Source organism: Scyliorhinus torazame, chromosome 1, assembly GCF_047496885.1.
Source record: "Scyliorhinus torazame isolate Kashiwa2021f chromosome 1, sScyTor2.1, whole genome shotgun sequence".
NCBI classification, from domain to species: domain Eukaryota; kingdom Metazoa; phylum Chordata; class Chondrichthyes; order Carcharhiniformes; family Scyliorhinidae; genus Scyliorhinus; species Scyliorhinus torazame.
Window position 1 is genome coordinate 10,180,671 of NC_092707.1, and position 27,674 is coordinate 10,208,344.

The 27,674-nt window shown below is 41.3% G+C and overlaps 1 protein-coding gene across 5 annotated transcripts in view; it reads left to right on the top strand.

Annotated features, from left to right (window-relative positions):
• The window catches only part of sfswap (splicing factor SWAP), a 155,631-nt gene extending 128,602 nt beyond the window's left edge, over positions 1 to 27,029 (top strand). For 4 of the 5 annotated variants that reach the window (XM_072518075.1, XM_072518159.1, XM_072518269.1 and 1 more), the window contains exons 17-19: positions 6,569 to 6,757; positions 22,147 to 22,219; positions 22,782 to 27,029. In XM_072518075.1, coding sequence (XP_072374176.1) covers positions 6,569 to 6,757; positions 22,147 to 22,219; positions 22,782 to 22,847 — 328 coding nt within the window. In that variant the 3' untranslated portion in view covers positions 22,848 to 27,029. Of the gene's footprint in view, positions 1 to 6,568; positions 6,758 to 17,007; positions 20,978 to 22,146; positions 22,220 to 22,781 lie in introns of all 5 variants that reach the window. The other variant, XR_011949477.1, reaches the window with a different exon arrangement.
• The last annotated feature ends 645 nt before the right edge of the window (positions 27,030 to 27,674 follow it).

Sequence of the window (27,674 nt, forward strand, 5' to 3'; positions counted from 1 at the left end):
CTTTGGAACGAGAAATGGAGGCATAGACTATTTTCTAAATGGGAAAATGGTTCGGAAAGCAGAAGCACAAAGGGACTTGGGAGTCCTTGTTCACGATTGTCTTAAGGTTAACGTTCAGGTTCAGTCGGTAGTTAGGAAGGCAAATGCAATGTTACCATTCATGTCGAGAGGGCTAGAATACAAGACCAGCGATGGACTTCTGAGGCTGTAAAAGGCTCTGGTCAGACCCAATTTAGAGTATTGTGAGCAGTTTGGGGCCCTGTATCTAAGGGCGGATGTGTTGGCCTTGGAAAGGGTCCAGAGGAGGTTCACAAGACTGAACCCTGGAATAGAGAACTTGTATGGGGAACAGTTGAGGACTCTGGGTCTGTACTCGGAGTTTAGAAGGATGAGGGAGAATCTTATTGAAACTTACAGGATACTGCGTGGCCTGGATAGAGTGGACGTGGAGAGAATGTTTCCACTTGTGAGAAAAACTAGAAGGAGAGGACACAATCTGAGACTAAAGGGACGATCCTTTAAAACAGAAATTAGAAGGAATTTCTTCAGCCAGAGGGTGGTGAATCTGTGGAACTCTTTGCTGCAGATGGCTGCGGAGGCCAAATCACTGAGTGTCTTTAAGACAGAGATAGATAGGTTCTTGATTAGTAAGGGGATCGGGTTATGGGGAGAAGGCAGGAGAATGGGGATGAGAAAATATCAGCCATGATTGAATGTCGGAGCAGACTCGATGGGCCGAGTGGTATAATTCTGCTCCTATGTCTTATTGTCTTATAGGATGTTAGCTCCTCCCGGAATAATGAGTTTCAATGTCTGTGAATCCCCTGGTTTCATGATTATAATGTGTTCTTGCAAGGGGGTGTGAGATTCCACAAGGATGAGAGTGGAACTGCTGTTGGAGATTTCCAGATCAGATGGTCAATCCTGTAAGTCATGTGTCCTGTGGCAGCCATCTTTTAATTCAGCAAAAGTACATTTTAAAATGAGCAAAAAAGAATAAAGTTTAATGTACACAGTTTTTGATTTCCCGCATGTCTTATTGATATGTCGGTGGAATGGAACTTGGGAAGGGGAAAAGTGACCAAATCCCGGAAGCATTTAGGAGACTATTGGAATGTGTGAGTTACAATGAGGGGAATGGCAATTCTCCGCTCCTATCTTGCACACTATACTGGAGCTGCTCGAGGTGTTGAATTTTCCTCTGAAGGATTAGTTCAATAAAGTCAACATAATTGAACTGGCATTTTTGGAGACTGCATCGCAATATTACCTGGCTCCTTCACAGCTATGCAATTGTGTGATAAGTTCCGATTTCAACAGAGTATATTAATAACTTAAAATTTGCCGATAAAGTTAAACTTATCCCCATTGTTCACAAAAAGGTGATGAGAAGCATTTCCTTCTGGGCTTTAACAATATTTAACAAACCTGAATGTCTGAGCTCTGTTTTCCAAGATGATTAAGATTGAACGGGGAAACGGTTGTAAATGAGGGAATAAGTGTCAATTGGTAGGTGGTTTAGAATTATTATTGGATATGCCAGACCAATTGGAATTTAATATGCGTCCCCCATTACTCATAACAGCTTTATATGTGAGAAGCTGTATCATTCATCATACTTGTGAAAGAAGAAAGAATAACATTTTCACCTGTTCTATTAAGCCGTCAAAAATGTTAAAATATAGGCATAAATACTAACTCTGCTGTTTCATTTAATCAGCGTTTTATCAGAAAAAAATCAAGACAATGGATAGATATCTCGGCCGCTTGTTTATGCTGTTATCAATTCAAATTCGCATTTATTCTTCCATCACAGTCTTGTCAGTTGGCCTCAGATTTATTTCGAAAAGAAGCTGTATCTCAAGGCCTGTAAATTGCTTTGAGTTTTTTTGCCTTGTACCTAGTAGAGGAGAATAAAGTACTTGAACTGCTTGTACAGGAGCATTATCGTGAGTGTTTCAAGATTAAAATTTTAGATATCATATAATGGAATTCGCATTTGCAATTGGCTTTGCCAAAAGACGTCTAAGCGCAAATGTTTATAATGCATTAAATGAAAAGTTACTCGAGCAGAATTATATGGGAAATATAACTGCCACAATGAGCAATATTTAAAATTTTTAATTACCTGAAAAGCGTTGAACAGTTAACATTTCACATCATTATGATAATATTAATCTTCATTGTCACAAGGTTTACATTAACACTGCAATGAAGTTACTGTGAAAATCCCCTAGTCGCCACCCGGCCCCTGTTCGGGTACACAGAGGGAGAATTCAGAATGTCCAAATTACCTAGCAGCGCGTCTTTCGGGACTTGTGGGAGGAAACCGGAGCACCCGGAGGAAACCCACGCAGATCCGGGGAGAACGTGCAGACTCTGCACTGACAGTGACCCAAGACGGGAATGGAATGCTAAGCACTGTGCTATCGTGCCACCCAGCAAAAAATGACCAAAGTGATCTGATGCCTTTAGCCTTTGTGATCATTTTATCTTCTAACTTGTTCTTTATGCACTGAGAATGTTTGTATATCTCACAAGGATCATTGCTAAGAAAGCTAATACAATTTGCTTGTAAATAGTTGGTCTAGACTTTCAGATCTGAACTAAATGTCATGGACAGTTCTTTCATTGGAACTAAGTTCATTTAGGGATGGGCAATAAACACCAGCGACGCTCACTGAACAAGAACAAATAAAAAAGACTATCTTGGATCTGAAGTAAAAACAGAAAATACTGGAAATGTTCAGCACGTCAGGCAGCATCCACGCTGAGAGAAACAAGAGTTGAGATTTCAGAATTGACAACCTTTTGTCGGGATTAGAAGTTGAAGATTTACCAGTTTATGAGCAAGAACAGAACCAGGGAAAAGAGTGTTCGACGACAGAACAACAACCAGGAAAGCCTGTGTTTGGATGGAAAGCAGGAGTGATTAAGTTGCAGAATGATGATGGTACTCCTCTTCCAGATGATCCTCTCCTGGAGGATTCTTCTCTGCAGTTTTTTTATTGTTCTTCTTTTGCAATAGCTGATAGAATCTGAATTAAACCCAACTGTACAGATTTGAGCTTGATGCTTTTCTTTTTATTCGTTCATGGGAAGTGGGCGTCGCTGGCTGTGTCAGCATTTATTGCCCATTCCTAATTACCCTTGAGTGGGCAGTTAAGAGTCACCCACACTGCTGTGGATCTGGAGTCACATGTAGGCCAGACCAGTTAAGGACGGCAGATCTTCTTCCCTGAAGGACCTTAGTGAACCAGGTGGGTTTTTGGGACAATCGGCAATGGTTTTATGGTCATCATTAGATGGTCATCGGGGCTGGTTTAGCTCAGTGGGCTAGACAGCTGTTCTGTGATGCAAAACAAGGCCAGCAGCGCGGGTTCAATTCCCTTATCAGCTTACCCGAACGGGCGCCGGAATGTGGCGATTGGGGGCTTTTCACAGTAACTTCATACTTGTGACAATAAACTTATTATTGTTATTAGACTTTTAATTCCAGATTTTTATTGAATTCAAATTTCACCACCTGCCTTGGCAGGATTCGAACCCAGGTCCCCAGAGCATTACCCTGGGTTTCTGGTTTACTGGTCCAGTGACAGTACCACTGCGCCACTGCCTCCCCTCAATGCTGAATGAGACCGACCAGTAATTTCCAGCTCAATGTTTGCTGAGCTATTTGACTCCGTTGATGGGAACATTAGAAGGAAACACTTGCATTTACATAACATCTTTTCCACAACCTCAGGGCAATCTAGACTGCTTCACAGCCAATGGAACTATCTTTGAATAGTAGTCACAGTTGTAAGATAGACAAATGTGACATCCAGTTTGTGCACAGCAGGCTTCCACAAACAACATTTTAAGTGATTGTAAATCTGGTTTAGATGAGTAAATATTGGCTACAGGGGAGGTACTATATTGCCAAGTTTTGCATCATCCACAGACTGAAATTATATATTTCAGGCCAAGTCGTTTTATAAATAAGAAAGCAAGGCCCTATTTCTGACCCAGAAGGGACCCGATTGAACACTTGCTCCACTCTGAAAATTCACTATTACACTTTGCCATGTATCCCTTTAACAATTAAGTAACCAAGTTACTACAGTTATGTGGTGGGACAGGAAGAAAAAGACCGCTTTGCACATCTTTGCACAAGCGAATGACTAGGGAAAGAGTAGGACCAGTGAAGGACAGGGATGGTAAGTTGTGTGTGGAGTCTGAAGAGATAGGCGAGATACTAAATGAATATTTTTCGTCAGTATTCACTCAGGAAAAAGATAATGTTGTGGAGGAGAATGCTGAGACCCAGGCTAATAGAATAGATGGCATTGAGGTATGTAGGAAGAGGTGTTGGCAATTCTGGACAGGCTGAAAATAGATAAGTCCCCGGGTCCTGATGGGATTTATCCTAGGATTCTCTGGGAGGCCAGGGAAGAGATTGCTGGACCTTTGGCTTTGATTTTTATGTCATCATTGGCTACAGGAATAGTGCCAGAGGACTGGAGGATAGCAAATGTGGTCCCTTTGTTCAAAAAGGGGAGCAGAGACAACCCCGGCAACTATAGACCGGTGAGCCTCACGTCTGTAGTGGGTAAAGTCTTGGAGGGGATTATAAGAGACAAGATTTATAATCATCTAGATAGGAATAATATGATCAGGGATAGTCAGCATGGCTTTGTGAAGGGTAGGTCATGCCTCACAAACCTTATTGAGTTCTTTGAGAAGGTGACTGAACAGGTAGACGAGGGTAGAGCAGTTGATGTGGTGTATATGGATTTCAGCAAAGCGTTTGATAAGGTTCCCCACGGTAGGCTATTGCAGAAAATACGGAGGCTGGGGATTGAGGGTGATTTAGAGATGTGGATCAGAAATTGGCTAGCTGAAAGAAGACAGAGGATGGTGGTTGATGGGAAATGTTCAGAATGGAGTTCAGTTACAAGTGGAGTACCACAAGGATCTGTTCTGGGGCCGTTGCTGTTTGTCATTTTTAACAATGACCTAGAGGAAGGCGCAGAAGGGTGGGTGAGTAAATTTGCAGACGATACTAAAGTCGGTGGTGTTGTCGATAGTGTGGAAGGATGTAGCAGGTTACAGAGGGATATAGATAAGCTGCAGAGCTGGGCTGAGAGGTGGCAAATGGAGTTTAATGTAGAGAAGTGTGAGGTGATTCACTTTGGAAGGAATAACAGGAATGCGGAATATTTGGCTAATGGTAAAGTTCTTGGAAGTGTGGATGAGCAGAGGGATCTAGGTGTCCATGTACATAGATCCCTGAAAGTTGCCACCCAGGTTGATAGGGTTGTGAAGAAGGCCTATGGAGTGTTGGCCTTTATTGGTAGAGGGATTGAGTTCCGGAGTCATGAGGTCATGTTGCAGCTGTACAAAACTCTGGTACGGCCGCATTTGGAGTATTGCGTACAGTTCTGGTCACCGCATTATAGGAAGGACGTGGAGGCTTTGGAGCGGGTGCAGAGGAGATTTACCAGGATGTTGCCTGGTATGGAGGGAAGATCTTATGAGGAAAGGCTGATGGACTTGAGGTTGTTTTCGTTGGAGAGAAGAAGGTTAAGAGGAGACTTAATAGAGGCATACAAAATGATCAGGGGGTTGGATAGGGTGGACAGTGAGAGCCTTCTCCCGCGGATAGAAATGGCTGGCACGAGGGGACGTAGCTTTAAACTGAGGGGTAATAGATATAGGACAGAGGTCAGAGGTAGGTTCTTTACGCAAAGAGTAGTGAGGCCGTGGAATGCCCTACCTGCTACAGTAGTGAACTCACCAACATTGAGGGCATTTAAAAGTTTTTATGGGGTAAACATATGGATGATAATGGCATAGTGTAGGTTAGATGGCTTTTGTTTCGGTGCAACATCGTGGGCCGAAGGGCCTGTACTGCACTGTATCGTTCTATGTTCTTTCTCCAATTTTTAATTGCTCCACAAGGCCACAAGCTCCTGAATTCTCTCCCGCTTTAAACAGGACATTTATATCCCCTTAAGAGGCAAGGTGGGCTTCAGATGCTGCCCTTCATACAAGATGTGAAACTTATAGTGAAGCACTCCCTCAGTGCTTCACTGAAGTAAATTTTGTGTTCAAGTCTCTGCAATGGTGCTTGACCCTACAACCTTTAAATTCAAGAGATGCGATTGCTACGACTAAGCCATGGCTAGCATCTAAATTGTAGTTTCTTCCCTCGGGTTAGTAAGCATTGAGAATAATCTTGTGCGTTCTTTCTTTGTCTAACTGATGATCCAATACCCCATAAAACATTTATGTCTTTGATAGCTGGCCAACAATGGTGAGTATTCACATGACATACTGGAGGGATGTGGGAACCAATGAAATTACCATTTCAGGAGAAGGCAGGTGAAAACAAGGGATCTACAAACATACGTGTGTTCACTAAGAGGCATGTTTAATGATGGGGAGGAAAATTGCATATGTGGGGTAAACTCCTTGGTAATTTACCTCCTTGAGATAACTTTCTTTATAAATGTTATGCCGATGGCGTGTTCATTCATAAGGTGCTATACTCAAATATTGCTTTGCAAAAATGTGACTCATTCAGGTCTCCGTATGAAAAGAAGAAGAAAAAGAGTTCCAAATCTCATCCCAAGCTAAAAGGAAAAGCTTTACGTTCACGCTCACGATCTTTATCACCGAAAAAATCCAGCATAAAGTCTTCAGCAAGAAGTTCCGCACATTCGACTAGTTTGTCTCCAGCAGAGAGCAGAGGTTCCAGTCACGATCATTTAAGGTACCGTGTTCTTCATATCCTTATAACACACAAACTAGACTTTAAGTGAGCCACATTATTTAGGTTAGACTTTGGAAATACAATGACTGATGAGCCACCAGCAATGACACTTTTTTTACAAATTTCTAAAACTGCTCCAATGGAGCAGCATTGCTACCAGTAACCCGATGAGCTGGCCAAATGTGCTGTAGTATTGACATATGTACAGCCTTGTCTCTCTGCACATTCCCGGCTATGTGTGCTAGAGTGTAGACTCGCCTAACCGTTCTTCCAACTATTGATTGATTCCCTAATTAGCTAAATGTACATTTCTCCAACACTGCTGTGAGATTTTGTTTTAAAATTCAATTTATATCCTTGATAAAAGTTATAACTCCTTCAAGTTAATCTCTATGTACAAAATAGATTATCACCGAGAATAAGAGAGCTAAACACCGGGATATCATTTCGGAGTTTGGTGCCATACAGGAGTCCTGTTGGTGATGTGGTCTTTGCTTATCCACATTATATTTGGAGCCCTACTGTAAAATTTTATCAGTCTAGAAATCACTTCTGTTAGCAGATCAAAAAAAAAGTTGGTCATGCACGGAGTCATTCTTTCACGTTCATACGGGTCAGCTTTATTGAGGTAACTCTTCACAAAGCTTTTTAATGTTGCTAATAAGGTGACCATAAAGTGGTCATAGGATTTTGGCTTCAGATGTCTGAACCCACTTATTTTTGTGTTTACGTTCATTGGTTGAATTCGGTGTCATGCTATGTTGGCTAGGCTTTGGTTGGCAATGTCGAGAACTGATTTTGAAATTTGTATGCCTATCTAACGTCCAAAATTTGGAGATAAAATTGTATTGTCTACCCATTTGAAATGTTCCTGGAGATACGTTACTACTTCAGGTTAAACCACAACGGTTATCATCATGTAATTCATAGATTGTTCCAACAAGAAATTAGCCATTTGGTCCATTAGCTTCCCCTTTTCTCCAAGTTGCCCAGCAGGTCTAATCCCACAATCCAGCTCAATTCCCATGCACTTTAATACTCTCTTTCTTCAAGAAACAATGACACTCCAAGTAAAATAATTTCTCCTTTAACAGATGTTTGTGAGAAATCCACATTCTAACTTCCATCTGTGGAATTCATGGGAAATGGGTGGCATTGATTAGGTCAGCATTTATTGCCTATCCCGAATTGCCCTCGAGAAGGTTGATGGTGAGCTGCCGTCCTGAATTGTTGCCGACCATGTGGTACAGCTACACCCACAGTGCTGTCGGGGGGGGGGGGGGGGGGGGGAAGAGTTCCAGGACTTTGAGCCAACAACAATGAAAGAACAGCAATATAATTTGTTTGTGATGATATTGAACTTATGGCCTTGTCTCTGCCTTGTTGAGCAGCGCCGTCTTGAAAAGGCATAACAGATACTTATTCCAATTTGCTGCAATACTTAAGTGCCTGGTAAATTGTAAATGCAAGCTTTTCTTTGCTGATACCTATCGAGTTTGGCTGAAAAACTGGCTTTTGGCTTAATCTTGAATGATATGGATGCCAGTTCCGACAGGTTGACTGATGGAGGCACAAGAAAACTGGTAAGTTTACTATCCAACAAAATAGATTTAAAAAATAACAAATGAACAGTCAAAATATACAATGAAAGATGAGAAAAGGAATAAATGTTGGTCAGTCACCTCTGAGTACAGAAGACTAAGGGGTGATCTCATTGAGGTGAGTAAAGGATTCGATAAGGTAGATACAGAGAAACTCTTAACCTCTGGAAGGATAATCTAGAACCATAGGACATGATCCTAAAATTCGAGCCAGACCCCGTGGGAAAAATCGGGAAGCACATCTTCACACAGATGGTAGAAATTTGGAACGCTCCACTCTTTCGCCCCCATGTACAAATTAAAATCAGTCGTAGGCCATTCGGGCCTGTTCCACCATTCAATAAGATCATGGCTGATCTAAATGTGGCCTCAACTCCACATTCTTGTCTATCCCCTATATCCTTTGACTCCTTTCTCATCACAAATCTAATTCAGCCTGAAAAATATTCAATGACCCAGTCTCCTCCACTATCTGGGAAAGAACATTTCCACAGACTGATGACCCTCTGTGAGAGATTATTTCTCCTCATCGCCGTCTTAAATGGGAGCTCTAATCTCTCCCTTAAGGGTAAACATCATGTCAGCACCGCCAGCCAAGTCCCCTCAGAAACTTTTATGTTTCAACAAAATCATATCTCATTCTTCTAGGCTTCAATGGATATTGTCCCAACCTGTCCAGGGCAGGGTAATCCCTCCCCACCCCCCATCCCAGGTACCTGTTGAGTGCACCTTCTCTAAACTGCTTCTAATACAATTATGCCCTTTGTTCAATAAAGAGACCAAAACTGTACGTAGTACTCTAGATGTGGTCTCACCAATACCCTGTGCAATTGTGGCAAAACATCCCTCCTTTTATATTCTATTCCCCTTGCAATAAATAGGCAGCACGGTAGCACAGTGGTTAGCACTGTTGCCTCACAGTGCCAGGGTCCCAGGTTCGATTCCCGGCTTGGGTCACTGTCTGTGCGGAGTCTGCACGTTCTCCCTTTGTCTGCGTGGGTTTCCTCCGGGTGCTCTGGTTTCCTCCCACAAGTCCCGAAAGATGTGCTGTTAGGTCATTTGGACATTCTGAATTCTCCCTCTGTGTACCCGAACAGGCACCGCAATGTGGCGACTAGGGGCTTTTCACAGTAACTTCATTGTAATGTAAGCCTACTTGTGACAATAAAATATTTTTTTTAAATGACAACATTCCATTTGCCTTCTTGATAACTTTCTGTACCTGTATACTAACTTTTTGTGATGGCAGTGGCCTAGTGGTATTACTAGGACTACCTGTGTGCCAAACAGCATAAGCAGCAAGTAATAAACTGACAAAAGCAATTCCACAACCACTGGATCAGATTGAAGCTCTGCAGTCGTTCACATCCATTCGTGAATGGTGGTGGTCAATTAAATAACTCACTGGAGAAGGAAGCTCCACAAAATCTCCATCCTCAATATTGAGGGAGCCCAGCACATCAGTGCAAAAGATCAACATGTGCTTTAAAATCTCAACCAGTAGTGCCGAGTGGATGATCTAGCCCGGCCTTCCCAGGAGTCGCCAGCGCCACAGATGCTAGTCCATATACACATCCTGGACAAAGCATTGGCACGAACATTCACTACCTCTGCAACCGCCTAACAGTGGCAACCGCGTGAACCATCTACAGGGTGCACTGCAGGAACTCACCAAGGTTCCTTAGACAGCACCTTCCAAACCCACGACCATGACCATCTAGAAGGACAGGGGCAGCAGACACATGGAAACAGCACCACTTGGAAGTTCCCCTTCAAGTCTCTCACCATCCGGACTTGGAAATATCATAGAATCCCTACAGTGCAGAAGAAGGCCATTCGGCCCATTGAGTTTGCACCGACCCTCTGAAAGAGCCCCCTATCTAGGCACACTCTCCCGTAAACCCATAACCCCACCATCCCACCTAACCTTTGAGCACTAAGGGACAATTTGCCATGGCCAATCCACTTTGGCAATACATCTTTACTGTTTAATTTAAGTGATGTAGCAAACTCAAAGGGCTGAATGGCCCATCCCTGTTCATCTAGCCAATCCAGGGTAGCCACTATTTAATTTTTGTGATGATGCAGGCTCAAAGGGCTGGTTTAGCACACGGCTAAAGAGCTGGCTTTTAAAGCAGACCAAGGCAGGCCAGCAGCACGGTTCAATTCCTGTACCAGCCTCCCCGAACAGGCGCCGGAATGTGCCGACTAGGGGCTTTTCACAGTAACTTCATTTGAAGCCTACTTGTGATAATAAGCTATTATTATTATGGTTGTTTAGTTGTGATCGAAGTTGCAGTGGTGTTCTGGATTAATCTTTTCTATTTCACCAACATTCTTCAATCGCACCATGCAGTGCCCTCTCATTTTGCTGCCTTTGATGCTTGGGAAAGCCAAGTTTTTCCTACAGGAGGAGTCTGCCTAATGGCCCTCCTCCTGAATTACATTCAGAGCATAGGTGTTTTTCCCTCATGTCTTAGTTACCAGAACTCGGAACAGTACTTTAGGTGAGACCTGACCCAAATACTATATGGCTTCAGTATGTTTCTGCAATAATCTACTGATGTGGCAGTATTGCTCACCTCTCTCTCTGTCTGTCTCTCTCTCTCTCTCTCTCTTCTCTCTCTCTCTCTCTCTCTCTCTCTCTCTCTCTCTCTCTGCCTCTCTCTCTCTCTGCCTCTCTCTCTCTGTCTCTCTCTCTCTTCTCACTCTCTGTCTGTCTCTCTCTCTCTGTCTGTCTCTCCATCTCAGGCTGTCTCTCCATCTCTCTCATTCTGCCTTTTCCCATCTAGTTCAATAATATTTCATTAAGTACCTTCCACATTTTCCTTCCAAACTAAAATTGGATTTCAGCTGTCATCGTTATGTTTGCTGACAGCGTTTCAGTCCTTGTGTACTTCCTTGGCTCTTCATATCAAAGTGTTTAGTAATACCATTTGTAAATTTGACCAATTCATAGAATCCCTGCAGTGCAGAAGGAGGCCATTCGGCCCATTGGGTCTGCACCAACCCTCTGAAAGAACACCCTACCTAGGAACACTCCCCCTATCCCTGGAATCGCTCCTAACCTTTGTTTGGATACTTGACGGCAATTGATTATGGTCAAACCACCAACCTTTGGACTGTCGCCCAGAGGAAACCCACGCAGACACGAGGAGAACATGCAAACTCAACGCAGACAGTCGACCAAAGAACACACAAAAAACAAAGAAAATTACAGCACTGGAACAGGCCCTTCGGCCCTCCAAGCCTGCATCGACCAATGTGCCTGTCTGAACTAAAAAACCCTAACCTGGGACGGTCGGAATCGAACCAGGGTCCCTGGCGCTGTGATGCAGCTGTGCTAACCACTGAGCTACCTTGCCATTCTTGATACTTCAAATCCAAATTCAATTTGTTTATGTCGATTAGAATCAATAAGATTCTGATCTTTAGGATCTTTTCTTGAGTGGATACCTCCTTCTGAAGCACACTGTATCTACCACCTGTTGCTCCCTTTTTCAATCAGTTCTCATCCACCAGCAACATTTGCCTTTATTACCAATTGTCATAACCTTGTGTAAGAGCCTTTGACTCGGGTTTTCTTGAAAAGAAATTGCACGCTACTCATATTCAAATGAAATGTAACCTCCAAACGCATCAATAGAATTAGTTAACTAGGATGTCCTTCTGAAATTGTTAACTATCATTTACTTGATTACTTTTGGATAGATGACCCTTGTTTGTTCCTTGTTATATTATTTTTCCAGTTATTGTTAATAAACCAATCTGCTCTATTCTATCATATAAGGGGAGGCAGTGGTATTGTCACTGGACTGGTAATCCAGAGACCCAGGGTAATGTTCTGGGGTAACAGGGTAATCCAGAGACCCAGGGTAATGCTCTGGGGTCACAGGGTAATGTTCTGGGGTCACAGATTCAAATCTCACCACTGCAGATGGTGTAATTTGAATTCAATTTATAAAAAAAAAAAAAAATCTGGAATTAAAAGTCTAAAGATGACATGAAACCATTGTCGATTGTTGTAAAAACCCCATCTGGTTCACTAATGTCCTCCAAAGAAGGAAATCTGCCATCTTTACCTGGTCTGGGCTACATGTGACTCCAGACCCAAACTGCCCCTCGAGAGAAATTAGGGATGGACATTAAATGCCGGCACAGCTTGCGAAGCCCAATTTTTTTTTTTTTAAATGCGTCTAGCTGTAGCTCTTCAAATTTGTTTTATTGCCTTTTTTCTGAAAATCAATGTGCTGTCTGGTTTCTAATCCAGTGAGATCTCACCTTTAATTATTCACTCCCTCATGATAACAGCCAGCAATAAGCAGCTTTGATTCCTGATCTTACCCAGTGCCCTTGGGTATACCTTCCATTCCAATTTTGTCAAAGTCAATTGAGGTTGATTGTAGAACCTCATTTAACGGTGACGTGTTCCTGTTGTCTCTTGAAGATACTTCCAGGAATGGATAAATAATTGTGTTTATTTTTACTTCATTTTCAATTCTGTTTACATCCTTAAGGGTTCTCAGCTCTCCTTTGATGATCATTATCTTGATGTTTTAATACTCGTAGACATTCTTGCAGTCGCAGTTGACTTTCACAGCACGTTCATTTTTAGTTTCCTCACCTGTATGAATACGTTTCTCACATTCTTGTATTTTTCCAGTAACTTGCTTCAATTTTCTCCTTGGGGGACTTTATAATTTTTTAGAGCCCATTTAATGTCGCATTTGTTTAGTTTGGATATTAATTTTGTAAGTACTAAGGGCAGCATGGTGGTACAGTGGTTAGCACTGCAGCCTCACGGCGCTGAGGTCCCAGGTTCGATCCCAGCTCTGGGTCACTGTCCGTGTTAGAGTTTGCACAGTCTCCCCGTGTCTGCGTGGGTTTTGCCCCATTACCCAAAAGATGTGCAGGGTAGGTGGATTGGCCACGCTAAATCGTCCCTTAATTGCAAAAATGAATTGGGTACTCTAAATTCATTTTTTAAAAGAAGAAAAATTTTGTGAGTACCAGTTTAACCCTGATGAATTGAAAGTTCATCATGTCACGGTTTCTGTTCTCCAGTTATGCCTCGCTTTCCATTCCCTGTCTACTATCTGGGACAGAAACTATTTCCAAATGCTACAGGTATGGTTATGTTGCTGGACTAGAATTCCAGAGGCCTACAGGAGTCGAGTTCAGTGCTGCCATAGGCTATTTGAATTTTGTTAATTAAATAAATCTGAAGTACCAGTAATCATAGAATTTACAATGCAGAAGGAGGCCATTCAGCCCTTCGAGACTGCACCAGCCCTTGGAAAGAGCACCCCACTTTAGCATGGCCAATCCACCTAACCTGCACATCTTTGTACTGTGGGAAACATCCAGCAAAATCTAGGTCAGTGAGAATTGGGGAAGTCTGTACACTTGTGATAAAGAAAGATGGTTATATTTACTGGGAGACATACCAACTCAAGGCGCAGAACATTACTGCAGGAATTATCAGGGCAGTATCCTTGCTCTAACCATCTCAGCTGCTTCAGCAGTGACCATCTCTGCATCTTAAGGTATGCTCAATGATATTGGACAGTGTACCAATCTCAACTCCTCAGATACGGAGTAGTCCATCCCAGCATACAGCAAGACTTGGACAGCAAACTGTACAATAACATTCACACCGCACAAGTGCCAAGTAAGGACCTTGTTCAACAAGCGAGTCTAACTATCTCCCCATGACATCAACAGAATTGTCATTGCTGGATCTTCCACCATCAACATCTGCAAGTTACCATTGACCAGAAACTTAACCGGACCAGCCATATAAAAAAACCAAGTCAGGTATTCTGAGGCAGTTAAGTCACCACCTAACTTCCGAAAGCCTTTCCACCATCTGCAAAGCCCAAGTCAGTGGTGTGATAGAACCCTTCACTGTCCTGGACTGTGTTGAATGTCTTGATGTTTAGTTGGAACTGCACTCATTCAGGTAAAAGCAGCCCACTTGATTGGCACTCAATCCAGCACCTTCAACATTCACTTCATTCACCACGCATACACAGTGGTGGCAGTGTGTACGATCTGCAAGACACAGACCACGGCACCTTCCAAACGTACGCCTTCTACCACCTCGACAAACAAGGGCAGCAGATGCATGGGAACACCATCGCCTGCAAATTCTCCCAAGTCATCCACCATCCTGACTTGGAACTATATCGCCGTTCCTTCACTGCTTGGTCAGAATCCTGGAACTCCCTCCCTCACAGCACTGTGGATGTACCTACACCACGTGGATTGCAGCAATTCAAGAAGATGGCTCACCAGGACCTTCTCCACTGAAATTGAGGATGGGCATTCGCAAGCACATTCTCTGGACAAATGGAATAAAAAAATCAACGTGTGTTGTCTCGTGTTACCTGTAGTGTGAACCTTCAAAATCTTGTTACTCCGTGATTCTTCATTTTTTAAAATATCCAGTCCAGAACTGGGTACTTTCCTATTTATAGTAATCCTGCAAAGATTGCCTTGCTTTAGATTACACTGCTTTTAATGTTACATTTTCCATTCTTATTTGACCTCCATGAAATCCTTGGCCCTACAGTAGATGCATCTTATGCTTGGCATTCAGATTGGGCAATTTTCAAGCCATACCAATTTATGCCCAAATTGCTCCTTGTGTTTTGCCTAACTCAGGAAATTAAAATGTAATTTTCACCAACCATATATTTCCTTGTTGGAATGGAAGCATCAATTTGTTCGATTGCAAAACCTTAATCGTTGATGGATCAAACATTCCTACTAATGCTTTACATTTGGTGACAACGCTACTTTTACTTGATATGTTGCAGTTTAAAGCTGACTCTTCAAACCAGCAAATACTTTGGTCTTGCTATATACACTCCAGTCTGGTCTCAAAATGTGATTGTGCCTTTCTGTATTTTGTACTACTTTGACATGGTTCATGTTAATTTGTTGAGTGTGTAAGCTGATCATATCACCAATATGGCTCCTGTATGGTGAATCTTTAAAGGGGTCTTCCTCTTCCCTTACTGAAGCCCCTAAGTTCTAAATAACTGCATCTTCCTTGTTTTACTGAAGTTGCACTGCTTCATAGGCTGGAGAAAACCGAAATCTGCAGGAGGTAGTCTAACACTGCCCTGGTAGAAATTAGTGTTAACAGTAATCAGATTTTACGATACAAATCCTGCCCTGAACCAACAATACTGCCCATTAGAATCTCAGCTTTTCACATGACCAAATACTATCTCTTGAGGGTAGATGGCTTTTAGATGAATTTTGCAAAGTGGCTGGAGGATGATTGTTTAATTATTATCAAGACAGTTCTAACAAATGGAACAGCGAACATTAACAGTTGGTCCTTCTTGTTAATGTTTTTCCCACTTTTTTAAGACTGGAAAATGAATGAAGCTACTTGTTAATGCAGGTAATAGGTTAATGTTTATTTTTTTTAAATCATATTTGCACATCACATTGCTGGAGTAGAATAATAGAAAAATTAATAAGGCATTTGTTCAGGAAATCCTAGGAAGCCTGCTACTTAAGTACAGTGTTGCTTCTGTAATACTATTTTCTCCTTTAAGGACGAAGGTCAGCCTTTGTGAAGTTAGATTACTATGATTGCATCTTTTGCAGTCCACCCCTTGACATCATACACATATCAGACACGGTAATGAGGGCTGCAAGCCACTGTCTCAGTGTGTTATGAGGTGCCTGAGCCCTTGGTACAACCTCACCTACCAGCTCCTGTATGACAGCTTGGGGCTGGCTATTCCATATGCAAAAGTATTTATGACACTTGGATGTGTGAGTGGCTCAGGTTATTTCCCTTTTCCATCTGGAAATGTGCTTTCTGCAAGTGCCGATTTTACTCCGTTCCGGAGCACTGGACAACCATATTTTAGGAATAGGATAAACATATGATAAATTCAAATGTTGGACTTCATTATGACACCATTTGTACACCACTGCAGTTAAAAATGGCCTTCAGCATTGCAAACAATTATTGAGTGTGTCGTGAAGTTAAACAACAGAATACAGGGTCAGTACCACCTGACTCACCACTGAAACATATATAAAAAGCCTGTGCAAATCGAACATTGCCAGTCTCTCTCAGGGATGCATGTTCAGGTTACACTGCTTATAGTTTCAATTCAGTCAGCAAACAACTTTCATTAACCTTGAGTCATGTTGTCCAGTTTTCGGATAAGTATTGTATTTGATTGTACCATAATGTGTTAATCAGGTTATACAATGGCTGAGTGAGTTTTATTGTGCATTTTTATTTCTAATGTAATGGTTTGAAGATGGCAATTATATATGTACGGGGGCTACATGCGGCAGAGGGCAAAAGACTTCTGTGATGTTCCGGTGACACAGCTACCCTTTATTCTCTTTGCATGGAAGTGCCTTTGTTATAGTAGTTGACCTTGTGTTTCTTATTCCCTATGAATGCTGTATCAATGGAGTTCACCAGCAATCGGAGTGTTTGCTCCGCACCTTGATCTATTATTAAGAGATTCGAATGAGCCTTTTTAAGGTTTAAAATCTGCTGCAAGTGTCACTGGACTTCCTGATTTCTGACCGCTATGACCGCTGCCGCCTCTGCATTCTCATGGGACTCAATTTATTATCCTGTACCCACTACCAACTTTTCAGGGAGAACCTAGAAAGAAAGACTGAAAACATGGAAACACATTTTAGAAGATTGGATGGCAGGCCTCGACGCAGAGCAATACAGGACTGTCAGCCTGTACAACACCAGACATGCCATGAGTGAGCCCAGGGAGTCCTGTTCATTGTGGAAAAATAAATAAAAGCTCAAGAAGCACTCCCAGAGGGTTGACCATGATAGGTCTAGGGAACAAAGCAGGTCTAGGGCTTTACCTGAGAGGTCCCCTGTGCCATTTCAGTCAACTAACACTGGTACAGTGGACTCCGAGGAGATTCTTAACCCTCTGGTCCAACCTCAGCAATTAGGTTTCATCTTCCCTGCATTAGTGCATTCTCAGCACATATTCGCACATCTGTCTCTTTTGTTAATTTATGCTAAACTAAGACCAATTTCTTGATTAGAGTCAAGTAAAGTAACTAGGGTCAAGTGAAATAACCTCAACATAGACCTCTGGTTTGTTCTCGAGATAAAAAGTAGTCCCTTGTGATTTTGGATCAGTGCATCATTTTGTTAGAACTGATGTGCATAATTTCTAAACTGCTTTCACTATCATTTGACTTAATATGGGAAATAGTGATACAGCAGGCACAACTTAAGTTGTTTGAAAACATACGATCCTTACAGAGCCATGGCCTGAGTAGAGTCTGGTTGGGTGGCAGAATGAGTAAAATAATTTTCCACACGATTCAGACCCTTTAAGAGCCAGGGATGGTGAACCAATAAGTGCTGAAGTCGCATTTGCCTTGAATGTCCTATTGTTAAATAATCAGCTTAAGATATGGGTTCTTAAGTCTCTTAATGAAACCTGTCGTGTTAATTTTCCAGGAATTCCATTTCTTGATGCTCTAGAAAGGTTGTCTACAAAGCAGCTCTAGAAGGGTTGTCTATAAAGCAGCTCTAGAAGGGATGTCTGAAGCAGCTTTAGAAGGGTTGTCTATGAAGCAGTTCTAGAAGGGTTGTCTATGAAGCAGTTCTAGAAGGGTTGTCTATGAAACAGCTCTAGAAGGGTTGTCTGAAGCAGTTCTAGAAGGGTTCTCTATGAAGCAGTTCGTGAAAGGTAGTCGTGTTACTGCTTGAATTTGTTTATTGAATTCTTTAATGTTTGTGGGTTTGAAAAGATTCAGTTGTAGCACTGTTACTTCATTGGTACATAGAGTCTATTACTTTCAACAACTTGAGGTATTTGTAATTAAACTGAAGGCATAGGCTCAAACCCCATGTTCTTGTGGGCATCACACTCGCCTGTGTGACCCACAATACCAAATTAGAGCTCTCCTGCTCGAGGTTGGTAGAGTTACGGTGGCCGTCAGTTGACGCTGACTTTTCAAACTATGCCTGTAGTGAAATACTGACAAATTTCCAGATCCCACTAAAGTTGTGGATAGTAAGAGTCATACTAATCAGATGGAGGATCCTCACTTCTGGGTGCACGGACGAATAAAGTGTCTCCAGGGGATTCCTTATATGAGAATGGTAGCATGCCATATATTAAATGCTAATTCTGTCGGAAGTACCACCAGTGCTTGATCAGAAAGAGACTGTTGAAGCATTTGGAGTGTAGAATTGTGCATTGGTAGGCATTACTTGGGGCACTTAAACCCGGATGTGCAGGTCTCGGGTTGATGGCTGCAGCGAATGGTTTTTATAACATTGATCCACTGTGGTTACGATTTCAGAGATGCAGCAGTATAATGGAGTGGTGTTGGGCAGCACGGTAGCATTGTGGATAGCACAATTGCTTCACAGCTCCAGGGTCCCAGGTTCGACTCCGGCTTGGGTCACTGTCTGTGCGGAGTCGGCACATCCTCCCCGTGTGTGCGTGGGTTTTCTCCGGGTGTTCCGGTTTCCTCCCACAGTCCAAAGATGTGCAGGTTAGGTGGATTGGCCATGATAAATTGCCCTTAGTATCCAAAATTGCCCTTTGTGTTGGGTGGGGTTACTGAGTTATGGGGATAGGGTGGAGGTGTGGACCTTGGGTAGGGTGCTCTTTCCAAGAGCCGGTGCAGACTCGATGGGCCGAATGGCCTCCTTCTGCACTGTAACTTCTGTGATCTATGACCTGAACTTTATGATGATGCTGTTTGAGGTACATTCCTGAAGCTAAACTTTCTCGAGATGCAGATGCAGCTTCCCCCCTCGCCGCCTTGCTGTTCCATAGAAAGATCCGATGCCACTTGCTGGATTAGTGTGGCCTTTGGGCCATTTCCCAGTGCAGATGGCATACAGACATATTGGAGTGCTGGCTGGATGACTAATGTTTGTTGTTTCACCGCCTCTATTGGGAGCCATTACACTGCACCTCTGGAAGAGCAATTGATGGGTTGCAATTATGACTCTTCTGCCAGAACATTTGAAGCTGGATGATGATAATTACAACCACTGTGTAACCTTCTCAACCTTCCATATTGCTTCAGAGATTAGCGTTTATTAGCCGAATAGGATATATATACAAGTTATGCTGAAACTGCTGCTCCTCCAGTAGAATTATTCAAGGGTGGATCTGTTGGAAATAAAATAAAAGTAGCAACTCTTCAACGCTCACTTCTCTTAGGTGGAGAGAGATCTGAGATATTAATTTGTTCATCCTGAACCCATCTTCCCAAATTTATCTCTGAAAATCAAGGAATAGAAGTAGGTATGGATTTCCTACTGGTCACTTAAGATGTGATTCTCACATCACTCCAAGCAAAGGGCAACATTTCCATTTTGCTTTTCCAATTGCAAAGATCAGATTTCCGAATTGGAAGTGGAGGGATGGATTTTGCAGCTCTTCTCCGGCATCCTTTATGATATCTTACTGATTAAAAAGAACCGGCACAAAGCACATCGCGTTAGATGTAGTGGAAATGATAATAGCCTCCAGAAGCATGTGATGCCAGCTGAAAGGATTCGCTCCAGTTACAATAATCCTCTTATTATTGGAATAGTTAACTTGCTGAATCATAGCTGGTTCCATACCGGTTTGTACAGCTGCTTTGGAAGTTTCTATTAGTCTTTTGACCATTCATCGAGACTATTCAATGATTTCACCTTTTATGAAAGGAAGGTTAGTATGTAGGCCACCCCACAAACTCTGTTTGTGGTTCAGATCCTTGTTTGCTGCAAAGATCGCAGCACCCGCCTTATGAATCATGGAATTCTGTCGGCTTGCATAATGGCTATTTAAAGGTCTGGTGAAGTAGAGATTTCCATCGTCTGATTTGCCCCCGAATCATTCCCCTTCATGCTTTCACGTCTTCGCACCTCCAAGTTATGGACATTGAATATTGAGAGAATATGCTAAATTTAAAAAATTGCTGGTTAAATGTTTTCTGAAATGTGTGTTGAGCGTTGTTGCCCCACTATGGAGGGAACCAGTTTTCGATAGTCGAAAGAACACATGACGAGAGCTAAAAGCAAGTGCTCTGATATAGTATCTGTAAAACTATTATTACTGGGGCCAGTGCCGATAGTTTCACAAAGCAATGGGGATATGGACTTGGGAGAAGTTGGTCCAGAATGCAGATTCAAGTCTCTCAGTAAAAAGCAGTGTCATTAGATCAGAATTAATTGGTTTATGGAGGATAATGAACATAGATGAAAATAAGATGACCCACCTCTGGTTGGGCCTTTTATTTTGTTTGATTGACTTATCCTCCAGATACCAATATTTTGCCCTCTTCCTCCTTTGTCCCCTGATCTGGGAGTATGGGCTTGTTGTGCTTTTTTTTTTAAATGTAAAAAAACCAATTAACTAGCTGTATTGGCGCCACTTCCTTGGTTTGAAAACAACTAAAGGAATGTTCCAGGGCAAAATTTATATACTGTAGAGAATGGGAAGGTTATTTGACCGTGAAATCAAATTGTGAAGGGGCATTGGCCCCTGTGCTTTATTTTCCCCTCCATTTGACTGGGCTTGTTCATTGGTATGTGAAGGATAATTTCATTTGAAGAATGGAGAAGACCATACGAGAGGTAGGTCACCTAACTTTGCTGATAACAGACGTGATTATTAATTGATGGGCGTGGAGAGATAGCAAAAATGTGCCTTGAAATAAATTTTATGCTCCAGCAACCTGTTTGCAAATTATGTAACAAGTTAAAATGCAATAAAATAGATGTTAAATTGAACAAGTATAAATTGTTCAATTTTACATTTTACTCTAATTACAGCAAAAGCAACTGATTTTATGTTTACTCTGCCTCCCATTACATTAATTAATGTTGTGATATTTTTACCAGCCAGATTAAATATTAGGACAAACCCATTTTGTATCAATTCTGATTTGGCCATTTTTATGTTGCAATATTTTTTTCACATTAACCAATTAGTTTAGGACCTGCCAAGTTCTCTCTCCCGCACCTCCCCCCAGCCCACCCTAGTATTTACTTTGTCATTCAATGTGTAAGCAAAATAGAAAAATTAAATTTGCTTATTGTACCCTATTAGTAATTCAATGTTAAACATTTTCTGTTCATTTTAGCATTTTTCGATGCACAGATAAATGTTCTACATTTAATGTTAAATGTTTTTCACTTGCTGACAACTTTACCCAAGTTAATGAACTGTATTTTTGAAATTTTCATTTTTATGTCTAGCCATGGAGTTTGAACGGATGTACAGCCATGTCAACAGACTATACTTGGCTGGCATGTTAAAATTGAGTGAAAGTTTGCTTTCCTGTTCTAAAAGTGTTTTGTTGACATTATTCCAGCTTCATATTATGTAAATGTGAATAGCAGATGGCTAGCAAAGATCTAGTTGCCATAAACTCAGAACAAAGCTTAAATTGTCAATAGAACATAAATTGAACTATGCCCTTAAAAACAGTACCGGATAAGTTTCCACCATGCAGTCCAGTTCTCCGTTCTTGTTTTGAATCTTGCATTTTTTTGGTTTCCTTGCCATTACTTGACGAGCATGGTAGAAATTCATATTATAGGCAGAAGGTTTATAAAAGAAAATAATGAGGTGGGTTCCAGAAATACAATGCATTGTCTGAATGATGAAGCAGTAGCAGTTATTTTCTGATACAGTATAATTGGGCTCCTGTTGCAAATTGCATTATGCACATTGCATGCAAATGACCTCCATTTCAATGCAAAAAGAAAATATCAAAATTCGATTTTTCACTCTGTTTTAGGGGCGGCTCTCAGGAAAAGGATGAAACAACATCTCCAGAACTGCTATCGACAATGCAGAGTAAAATAACTCAGGTATGAATTCATAATAGTTTTTCAATTATTATTTACTCTTGGGAATATAGGCGCTTCTCCCAAAGGCTGCCATTTATTGTCTACCTCTAATGGTTATTGAGGATGTGTGGTGGGTCTCCCCCTTTCTGCACTAAATGGATCCTTCTATCTGAGTATAAAACTTTATAAAGGTGGAAGGTGAGTGAGTAATTTATAGAGAAAGTACAGTTGTCTTTTGGGCATTCTTTACTATGGTGGATTTGAGTACGGTAAAATTAAAGGAAATATGTGAATTGGATGATTGATATTCTTTTGAACATCGTATTTGCTGGCCATACTGATGATGCGATCAGTACAGCTGGATCACGTTTCCTACGGTACAACATTGCCCTCTTCATACAACACTTCATGGGTACTAATTGGCCATAAAGGGCGATGGGGGTGGTCTGAGGTTGTGCGCAGTGCTATATACTAGGGGCTTTTCACAGTAACTTCATTGAAGCCTACTTGTGACAATAAGCGATTATTATATACATGTACATCTTTGAGCAGATATTTCATTCTATCTTTTCCTTTCGTATAGGACCTAATGGCCAAAGTAAGAGAAATGCTGGCTTCATCAAAAGATGTACAAACCAACGTGTCCTAAACAAAAAGGCAAACAGGCCCTACAAGAACACAAGGATCGGAAGTGGCTTCACAAGAAGCTTGAACTGCCTTGTTGCAAGAACTAAATTATTTAGACAATTTGGGCAGTATTCCACTTTGGCAAAAACTGTTTTGTATAGCTCATTTTGATAAGTACAGTTTGAACTGAGATCTTATTTCATTGTTACTGTTTTTGCAATTTCCTCCTGTTGAACGCAACAAACTCCATGTGCTGTGGGGCGTCAGAATTTCAAAAGAACATCTGTGAAAATCTGGTGGTGCACTCTGTATTGAGCACCAGAAACTAGCTGCCTACAATCATTTGTGATTACCGGACAGGAGCTTAGCTTATCCTTCTGTGAAGGAGTTTTACTACTTACATCTACAAAGATGAGGTAACATCTCATTTTGTAAATTTGAAGGGTTCTCTTGATGTAGGTCTTTGATAGCAATTATTTGGGGTTTCAATCTTGGAACAGGATGCACAGGCTAGTCTTGAAGATCAGGAGAAGCACGGCAGGATATACCATCAGCATTACCTTTCATACAATGTGTATCAACCATTTTCGAAAACATTGCATTTATTTAAACCGCTACATATAAGTTTACTTTGAATTCACACCCGAACGACAGTGTGAGAGGGCTCCAGTAAGGTTTTCAACCACAGTGATGCAAATCTATTGAAATATTAAAGGTAATTTATTTGTTTAGAATGATGGTTAAAAGATTTATTTGTAAAAAGCGCTCGAATATTTCATCATCTTGAAATGGTCATTTTCAAGTTGGGGCTCAGTTGGTACTTTATGTTTATAAGTTAACTATTCTGACGTAGTCACTGCTTATTAATTTGCTATGCGGCCACTTTGATATGATTGCAGTTATGTTCCACTATGCACATTTGCAATGAAGTCACCTGACACCAGTTTGAAGGAAAAATTGATTTCTGACAGGGTAAACGTGATTGCATATTTAGTCAAACTAAAACATCAATTAATGTTTCACTCACTCTTGCACAACACTGAAATTACCCTCCACTTATTTGGACCACATTTTTCAACTAATGGAAGCTCGATGTTCTGTAGGGCAGAGTCTGAGTGATTGGAAATGTGTACAATCAGTGTTGACTTGCCTCTGTATTTTCTAATGGATCTGTTAACTGCATAAACCACGATAGCAACAGAATATATTTATTTTTTAAAAGTGCTTGATTTATTTTTGGTTTGGGTTTTGTATGCTGCACCTTTCGTTGGGGATATGCAGCAATGCCTCTCGAGAATATTAAGCTGTAAATTTTCAAGACTACTTTCTGACCTGGTTCAGTTTTCTTCTGTTTTTTTGTCGCACCCATTCTCTTTGTTTAAAATCTTTCCAGGTTTCTGAAGTGCCTCTGCTGTCACTAATGTCTATGCTTGGGTATCTAGGTAATTGCACTATTGATTGTATGATGTTTTTGACAACCCTTCTGAGGAAGGTTAAAAGAACAAGCTCGCATTTCAGTTACAAGAGGTAATCAGGGAAAGTTGAGACCCACAGGTAAGAGAAATTAAGATTATATCACATTTTTATGCTTGCAAGAAAGTGGAAAAACTAAATTTGGTGTGTCACTGAGTAAGCATCTCAAAGCTGTGTGCTGAGGGCATATCCACACAGGGTTCTTTGTGGTGCTGTCGGAGTGGGAAGTAGGTTGGCACAGCTCCAGTACTCTGGGTACAAGTAACGTAACTTTTATTAATTCATTAGTATAATTTCCCAATTATAATCAGGTCACCCTGATACTGGCTTCATGGTGTTTAAAACCGTATGTGAGAAATTTTCTGGCACAGCTTTTTAAAGTTGGATAAAGAGTGTAATGCATGGGGGCAGCACGGTGGCACAGTGGTTAGCGCTGCAGCCTCACGGCGCTGAGGTCCCAGGTTCAATCCCGGCTCTGTGTCACTGTCCGTGTGGAGTTTGCACATTCTCCCCGTGTTTCGCCCCCCCACAACCCAAAAGATGTGCAGGTAGGTGAATTGGCCATGCTAAAATTGCCCCTTAATTGGAAAAAATTAATTGGGTACGCTAAATTAGAAAAAGAAGAGTATAATGCATTTAATATTTGTGGAATTGATATTAACATGGTTGGCTCCTGTAGCTTGTTCCAGCTCCCTGAACAAAAGGGGCGGTGTATTAGTCAGTTATTGAAACACACAAAGGCGTCAAGGCCCGGGAAGAGCCTAACAGCACGGTTCCAGTTGAGATTTATTGATCTATCGAGGAATGCCTAAATTCCTAAGATAGTCCTTCAATTATCTGAAACAAGGGTGAGAGAAAATAAGAACCTGCACGTTATCCAAAGAGATATTTTCTCTTTGGAAAGAAGAAGGTTCCATAGCATGATTGCCCTGATGGCAAGGAAGAGAATGGAAGGTGGATAGTGCCAATTTCTAGTTTGAAAGGAAATTCAAGATAGGATGACATACCTTGTCCTCTGATTTATGAAGATTATTCAAAGGATGAAGAATAGTACGTTAGAGGTGAGTTACCAGCCTTTTAGCCTTTGTATAACATTTAGGAGGAACTCAAGAATCCTTTCAAATTGTATAATGATGGTCGCACAGCATACATGGTCATCTTACACGTCCCTAGCCACCTCCCTGGTCATGTTCACACCACTGAAAGACTTGGATTTTTATTTTATTTTTAACTTAAGAGTACCCAATAATTTTCTTTTCCAATTTAGCGTGGCCAATCCACCTACCCTGCACATCTTTGGGTTGTGGGGGTGAGACCCACGCAGACACGGGGAGTATGTGCAGACTCCACACGGTCAGTGACCCGGGGGCCGGGATCGAACCCGGGTCCTTGGCACAGCGAGGCAGCGGTGCTAACCACTGCACCACCACCGTGTCACCCAAATTCAAATTGAATTACTTAAGTAATGAATTTTATTTTTGAATCAGCAGACTGGGATTAGTACATTTATTTACAAATATTTTATTTAAAAATCAAGTTTATGGGTACATAATTATTTGTTTCCCTGTTCATGCCGCAGCAGTGTTATCTCTGCTTATTCAGATGTACTAAGGGGTCTCAAAATGGTTTGACTTGGTTAATAGGCTCATGGGACATCTGAAGCATTTCTCAAAGATTCACTCTTTACACCCACTCCTTCAATATTATACTATTGGCTTTTTAGCTTCCTTTTGTATTTCATTTATATACTGTATGTAGAAAATTCCAATGGAATTTCCTGTTCATGCTGAAGCATATTAGCAGGGATGTTTGTTCTACGAGGAGTAACATTCATGACAGAGTGCTTTTATATCTGTTAGCCTCATTAGGGTAAAATATTCTGATCTCAGACTTCGACAGAGCTCAACCCAGGTACACATTAAAAGTGATCACTTTATTCTAACGTTACGTGATTTATGATTTCATTTGTTAAATTTATAGATGCATTAACAAACTTGAATTATTTCTGGTTTGATTTTTTGATTGAAATTTCTTGGATGAATCTGTCAGGGAAGTTGCGAAATCATTTAACCTTCATTATAAACTGTCCAGAAGCAACCATCCAATGTATATCATTGTTTGAAGATGCAGTCCCTCAAAGTGCAATTCATACAAGTATGATTTCATGTTTAACATTCAACAATATATATAACTTCTAGCACTTTCAATAAGTTAAATTGCTGTGGCATCAATCTGTATCTCAGAACATTGTGACAGCCATGAACACCAAAGCAAACACCAGCCTTTTCAAGGAGAAGGAAGAAGATTGTGGGCAGTACCACATGTGGTGTACATGGCAATAAAGTATTTCCCAGAGAATTTGCATTTGATAGCACCTTTTCACATCTTGAGTGCTTAAGCGTTTCATGTAATGAAGTGGGGTCCGTTGTATATGCAAATGCAGCAGCCAGTTCTGTTCAGCAATAAGATGAGTACCCAGTTAATCTGTTTAAATGGTTTACAACTTGAAAAATGTGTTACATCCTTACTCCATATGAAATGTTCTGTACTTGCCCTTGAATTACCTGTTACTGAGTTATGTTTCCTCTCGATCTGCTTCTCTTTCCGTTACCTTCCTTTCCCTACCCCTTCCCCATTTGTGGTTGCATAATGCAATATGAGGTTTGGAGCCCTATAAAAGACGGGTGTACTTAAACATTGTAAATAAATTACTTTTATTAACTTTCCAGAAGTGCAACTGTCAATTCAATTTTAAAACCCACACAAAATATATTTAAGCATACTTTTTAATGTTTTTATGAAGACAAACAGAATTAGATCTGGTTTATTTTCCTAAACTTGGTCTGGCATGTTTAGATGAATAAGCATGTAAATGGGTGCCCTTATTGTGAGAGTTTGGACAGCTGGTCTAAGCAAGGGCAACACGCCAGGCCTGTTCCAGACATCTGCAAATATGCCCTTTCCAACACCACTCATTGGAAAGCCATCAAGAGCAGATATCTGCTGAAAGCTTTACCTTAGCTGCAGAGTCTGCTGAAGCAGAGTGCAGTGCTTCAGCTGCATTCTTCAGCTGAGGTCAGATAAGTGGGACTTGCATCTGTGGCCCAGTATGCAGTAAGTCTTTGTTATCCTTGCATGACTGCAGTTTTCATAGTGAAAGCAATCATGAGCATATGTTCAGAAGACTTAAATATCTGGATTCACTGAAGAGCATCTACTTAAATCGATACTCAGTTAGGTATTTGATTCCCCCTAGTCAAGTTCCGTGTAGCTGCGTAAAATGTTTTTTCCAGCTAAAAATACACACTCACCCGTGTATGTAATCAGTTTGTTATTGTAGTTGCAGGAGACGGCTTTACTGAGTCAATGCTCAGAG